Source organism: Peromyscus maniculatus, chromosome 6 (genome assembly GCF_049852395.1).
Source record: "Peromyscus maniculatus bairdii isolate BWxNUB_F1_BW_parent chromosome 6, HU_Pman_BW_mat_3.1, whole genome shotgun sequence".
Taxonomy (NCBI): Eukaryota; Metazoa; Chordata; class Mammalia; order Rodentia; family Cricetidae; genus Peromyscus; species Peromyscus maniculatus.
The window spans coordinates 53,582,989-53,588,988 of NC_134857.1; the positions used below are offsets into that span (position 1 = coordinate 53,582,989).

Genomic DNA, 6,000 nt, shown 5'->3' on the forward strand with positions numbered 1-6,000 from the left:
CTCCTTGGATAACCTGATTTATGAGCTCACTGTCTCAGAAAACAAGATAGATGACAGCTGATAAATGATTTCAGAGAATGACCTCTGGCTTCCATACATACATGTGTATGTGGGCATGCCCACACAATAGGTACATGAACACATCTATAAACATCTATACACACGAAAAAAATAAGCTCATTATAATTTTATTCAATTGTAAAATATGAAATCATGCTGTTAATGGAAAGTTGATGCAACTGGAGATTATAAAGCAAATTATTTCAGTCTAAGAAAGACAAATATTTTTCACTTGTTAATTATAGATTTGTATTAAACCATAAAACTGTGTGTGTGTACGGCATGAACATAGAAGCAAAAACAAATAAATAAGACTGTTGCAGGTCAAAATAGGACAAAGAGGTGAGGGTAAAAAAAAGGAGAAGGTAATAGAATAAGTGATTAATATGATCAAGGTACATTATATGTTTATGTTATATGCTTATATGAAAAGGTCCTTATGAAACCTCACACTATGTACAATGAATATGCACCAAAGAAAATGTTATTGTTAGTGAAGCCATGCCAATGCAAAATCAAATGTATGCACTCAAGCCAGGGAAAGAACATTTGCTTCCCAAAGACTGTTATCCTCTCACATTTTTTTCAGAGTGTAGGCTATGTGAACTGCCCATACCTCTCTACAGTGCTACTCTTCTCCACTGAATGACTGAAAACTCAGAGTGGAAATTGAAAACTATTTGCAAATATCCCCATTAGGCTATTTTTATTATATACACAAACTTGAGAGTTAATGTCTCACATATCTTTGTGCCTATACACGTGAATCCTGCAATCCTGGGATGGAATTCCTGTATGACACTTTTAATGGAGAAAGACATGGCAGACATAACTCATGAATCAGGTGCTTTGACATGATTCTCTACCTTGAAACGGTTCTTTATTCCTACTCTGGTGAAAATAAACCCGGCTGTCTATTAAAAAAAAATTGAAATCTGTGAAAATCACTCGTTTTGAGACTCCGTTTCCTAGAACTTTTCACTACTTGTTTTAGCCTGAGGCAACAAATTGCTTTTTCAGACTCAAAATGATACCTACCCTCTTGAAGACTTTTCTCTACCCAAAATAGAAGTTTCAAATTTTTGCACTTGAGACGTTTTTGTATTATTCTTTAAAATATAAATGTCAGAAAGTCAATGTAATCATATACATTTGCTATCAAAGGATGAAATATACCTTTAAAATACTTACTTTGATAAAAGGAATTGCAGTCATGAACACATTGGAAAACAGATAATTCTTTATGTTTGAGGCTGATAGAGGATATTCTTATGAAATCCAAATCAATCTTAACTTCAGACAAATGAAGACTCATTTTTGAGTTTCTTTTTTGTTGTTGTTGTTGTTTTTTTTTTTTTTTTTTTTTCTGAGTGTCTGAAAGGAATTTCATTCCAACTAGGGAAGGCATTTTTAGAGGGCATATAATATAAATGATGACAGGTTTATAAAGGAGTAACTATTATTGTTGAAGATATCTGCTACTTTTTCATGTGATTTCTTTGCCCTTAGCTAATGCCGCAGAGCCACCATACTTATACAAGGCAATAATTTTTCTCAGAACTTTGGGATTTGGAGTTGGCATTATATTTATAATTCCATGCTATATATGTTTAAGCCACTTTTATGACTTATGATAATCTCTTTTCTAGAGACATGACTATTTATGAAAGGCAAATCTATATGAGCCGTATTAAGGAACTCCACAGAAACTTAACATTCAATGGCATTGTTGCACTAAAGTTTTATTTTTCATTTTTATTTTTGGATTTCATACATGACTATTCTATTTACATTATTTCTACTCTCTCCACTCTAACTATTCTCATGTCCCCCCTACTTCATTCTTAAATTCATGACATTTTAAAATTATTATGAATGCGCGCGTGCGCACACACACACACACACACACACACACACACACACAGAGTCCATTTAGTGTTATACATATGCTTACCACTGTAGATTGGATAACTGATCACTGGCTTCATCTCTGGAGAAACCAGATTATCTCCCAGCAGCCACTAGCCTGTAATGTTTCATCTTTCAAGATTTCCCCCTTCCACATTGGGATGTAGACTGGAGTTGTCAATGTGCAGATAACTATATTGTTAAAATTTCATGGGTGCAAATCCCTGATTTATATAGAAGACACTATTTCATAGTGAATGTCCTAGTTTAGTGGTTTTTAAAATCTTTCTGCCTTCTTTCCCTTGATATTCTCTGGTCCTTAAGTGTAAGGATTCTGTTGTAGGTATATCAACTGGGCATAGACATGCCACAGGCAGCTAGCTGTTCTCTGCATTTTGACCAGTTATGAATTTCTGTGATGATCTCTATCTGCTGCAAAAAGAAAGAAGGAAAGAAAGAAAGGAAGGAAGGAAGGAAGGAAGGAAGGAAGGAAGGAAGGAAGGAAGGAAGGAAGGAAGGAAGAAAAAAGAAAAGAACAGAGAAATTGTGATGGGGAGAGAGAGCTTCACTTCTCTGTAATATAATGATAGGTGTCTAGAATGGAGTTAGAAAGTGCTCCAGATTAGGAAAGTGGCAGTAATAGGTTCTCTTCTTCTAGGGTCCATGATTACACCAGCCACAGGAAGTGGACTATGTTTTCAGCACCAAGGATGAATTTACTCCTGTCGAATGGGCATTAAGTCCAATAGATGACTGTTGGTGCACCCAAGATAGAATTGCCACTGCTGCTCCCTTGGGCAGGTCTTGCTCTGCTGGTCATTATTGTGGTTCATAGGCTGGGTCGGACTTCTATTGCATTTCTCCTCATGAACTTGTGTAGCAACTTCTAGTACTGTTAATGCCCCCAATAGGTCTTACATTCCATTTTTTGAGGCAACAAAGAGTACCAAAAATAGCCTGTATTGTTTTTGGAGTCTCTTGGACTTGTCTGATCAACAACTTGAAGGGTATAATGTTCCACTCAATAGCCATAAGAAATTGAAAAAAAAAGCCCACTGAAGTTTCTTGACTCAATACGAACTGATCTTTCTTGGGGAAATCCTTAGTATCCCATAGGTCAGGGCTAGATTTATAAAAAGCAAACATCAAATAATTATGTCCATGATATTAGGAGCAACACATAGATATTAATTTAAATATGCAATAGGAGAAAGCGGGTAAGTAAGGAGGTGCCCATACCATGGCTCGTACAAAGCAGACTGCCCGCAAATCCACTGGTGGTAAAGCACACAGGAAACAACTGGCTACTAAAGCCACTCGCAAGAGTGCGCCCTCTACAGGAGGGGTGAAGAAACCTCATCGTTACAGGCCTGGTACTGTGGCACTCGGTGAAATCAGACGTTATCAGAAGTCCACTGAACTTCTGATTCACAAGCTCCCCTTCCAGCGTCTGGTGAGAGAAATTGCTCAGGACTTCAAAACAGATCTGTGCTTCCAGAGTGCAGCTATTGGTGCTTTGCAGGAGGCAAGTGAGGCCTATCTGGTTGGCCTTTTTGAAGATACCAACCTGTGTGCTATCCATGCCAAACGTGTAACAATTTTGCCAAAAGATATGCAGCTAGCACCCCGCATGCTTAAGAGTCCACTATGAGGGGAAACATTTCATTCTCAAATTTTTTTTCCCTCTTCTTCCTGTTATCAGTAGTTCTGAATGTTAGATATTTTTTTCCATGTTGTCAAAAGGTACCTAAGTATATGATTGCGAGTGGAAAAATAAGGGACAGAAATCAGGTATTGGCAGTTTTTCCATTTTCATTTGTGTGTGAATTTTTAATATTAATGCAAGCAAAATGTTTCAGTGAACACATTTCAACAGTTCAACTTTATAACAATTATAAATAAACCTGTTAAAATTTTCTGGACAATGCCAGCATTTGGATTTTTTTTTAAAATAAGTAAATTTCTTATTGACGGCAACTAAATGGTGTTTGTAGCATTTTTATCATACAGTAGATTCCATTCATTCACTATACTTTTCTAACTGAGTTATCCTACATGCAAGTACATGTTTTTAATGTCTGTCTTCTGTGCTGTTCCTGTAAGTTTGCTATTAAAATACATTAAACTATAAAAAAAATATCATCAAGGGTAATTGTACATAAAATCCATTAATATAACCTCAGTATTACAGCAGGGTAATTAATCAATAAAATGTATTGAAAGGAGTATTTCATTACTTAACTTCTATTTATAAACAAATTATTGGCTCAGAGGAGCCTGCCTCAAGGGGCAACTGCCTGGAGACCAACTCAGCTGCCATCCACTCCTAGATCTATTGCTTTGAGTAGGTCAAATTCAACACCTACTCCATCTATGAGCTGCTGGACCTCAAGGAGGAGCCAGTGCTACAGAACCGGATCAGGCAGTGAGTCATTGCCACTGAAGACCTGAAGCATGGCCGTGATAGATGGTGATGGCAGCAACTGACACATGCCATGGAGCAACCATGGGGAGCCTGGGGGACCCATGGAGGCCTTGCAGAGCCCACAGTATCTCTGGAGCAACTGAAAAAAGGCAGGTCCTATGGGAAGATGCTTTTAAAAAGTGGACGCATGATATTGGAAAGAAAGATGGAGACTCTCAAACAATGGGTGAGCAAAACATGAAACAATATAAGTGGTGAAGGAGGGTATGGGAGTAATGCAGGAGCGGGGCTGCAAAGTAATTTGGGAGCACAGCCACTGCGGACAAGGAACATGAGTTTACTGAGTAGAACTGGCCCAATGCTTGTGGGCCTGCTGACAGCTTAAAGTAGCCACTATTGCTCTCTGTGCTTTGAGGAAGAGAGTCCAGGCCTGGGGCACTGCCTTAAGCTACAAGTACAATGGTTATGCCCAGTATCAAGTGGGCCATGGTGGCCAGTGTCAAGAGCATGGGAGGAGTATAAGGAGTAGTGTGGTGGTCTAGAGTTTCCTTTGATCCTGCTCCAAGATGCCCTGCCTAGCAGCAAGACCACCCAGACTCTGGTCAACAACAGGATATCTGAGATGAGTCTCTGTGGTGATATTTTATTTGTACTGAAATGTTATTTTAATTTTATGTTAATAAATAAAGTTGCCCTGGGGTCAGAGCTATTAGAGCCATAGCAAGAGCGTGGTGGTTAGAAGAGCAAGGTAGATTTCTGTGTGTTCAGGGATACAGCCAGTATTGGAGACATACGCCTTTAAGACCTGGAGGGCGGTATTTACAGGCAGTGATGAGGCAGTCATGTGGTTGGGTTTACAACCAATGAGAAGGCAGAACAGAAAGATTATTTAAACAGGGACACAGGAAGTACCTCCCTCTCTCGGGGAAGCTAGGAGCACTGCAGGAGGTAAGATTTTATCTCTGAGCTCTGACCTCTCGGCTTTTCTCTTTTACCTTGGCTCTGTGTTTCTTATTTTAATAATACGATTGGTTACATCTACATCTGGCGCCCAACGTGACAAGAATCCATTAAAAACTGCTTGGGGCCGGCTCCCTAGCCGGAGCAGCCGGCTCCCTAGCCCCGGCCTAGGTCTGGACTCAGGCTGGACTGTGAGCTGCTTGCTTAAAGCCAGTGCTACAAACAGCTCAGGCCTGCCCTGCTAAACAGGGCCCCTGGCCTTGACTCGGCTCAAGAGGGAACAAGTGGCTGGCTTTAAGCTTTAGCCGGCTACCCCTTTGCTTTCACTTTCACTTTCACTTTCCCTTTCGCTTTCGCTTTTGCTTTCTCTCTTGCTTTCTCTCTGTCTCTGTTTCTCTCTCTCTCTCTCTCTCTCTCTCTCTCTCTCTCTCTCTCTTTCTCTCTCTCTCTCTGGATTCACACCTAGGACACTAGGTGGCTCTTTTGAAATTCGCTCGGATTTCTACTGTTCTACGCAGATTTGGTAAGTCATAAAGGAAAAAATGGGTTTTCTGTGTACATTGGAAGAAAATTGGGTTTTTGAAATTTTAGGCAGTCTGACAATGGAACAACTATATGAAAAGATTAGTATTATGGGAATTATGCAG

The 6,000-nt window shown here is 39.4% G+C and overlaps 1 protein-coding gene across 1 annotated transcript; it reads left to right on the forward strand.

The window, feature by feature from the left end:
- Nucleotides 1–3,208: 3,208 nt before the first annotated feature.
- LOC102912194 (histone H3.3A-like) lies at nucleotides 3,209–3,619 on the forward strand. The gene has a single exon (XM_006972675.4). The coding sequence runs from the start codon at nucleotides 3,209–3,211 to the stop codon at nucleotides 3,617–3,619; it is 411 nt and encodes a 136-aa protein (XP_006972737.1).
- The last annotated feature ends 2,381 nt before the right edge of the window (nucleotides 3,620–6,000 follow it).

Bases quoted from the DNA above. Each gene is read 5' to 3' on its own strand.
- LOC102912194 (XM_006972675.4), top strand. From the start codon at position 3,209: ATGGCTCGTACAAAGCAGACTGCCCGCAAATCCACTGGTGGTAAAGCA.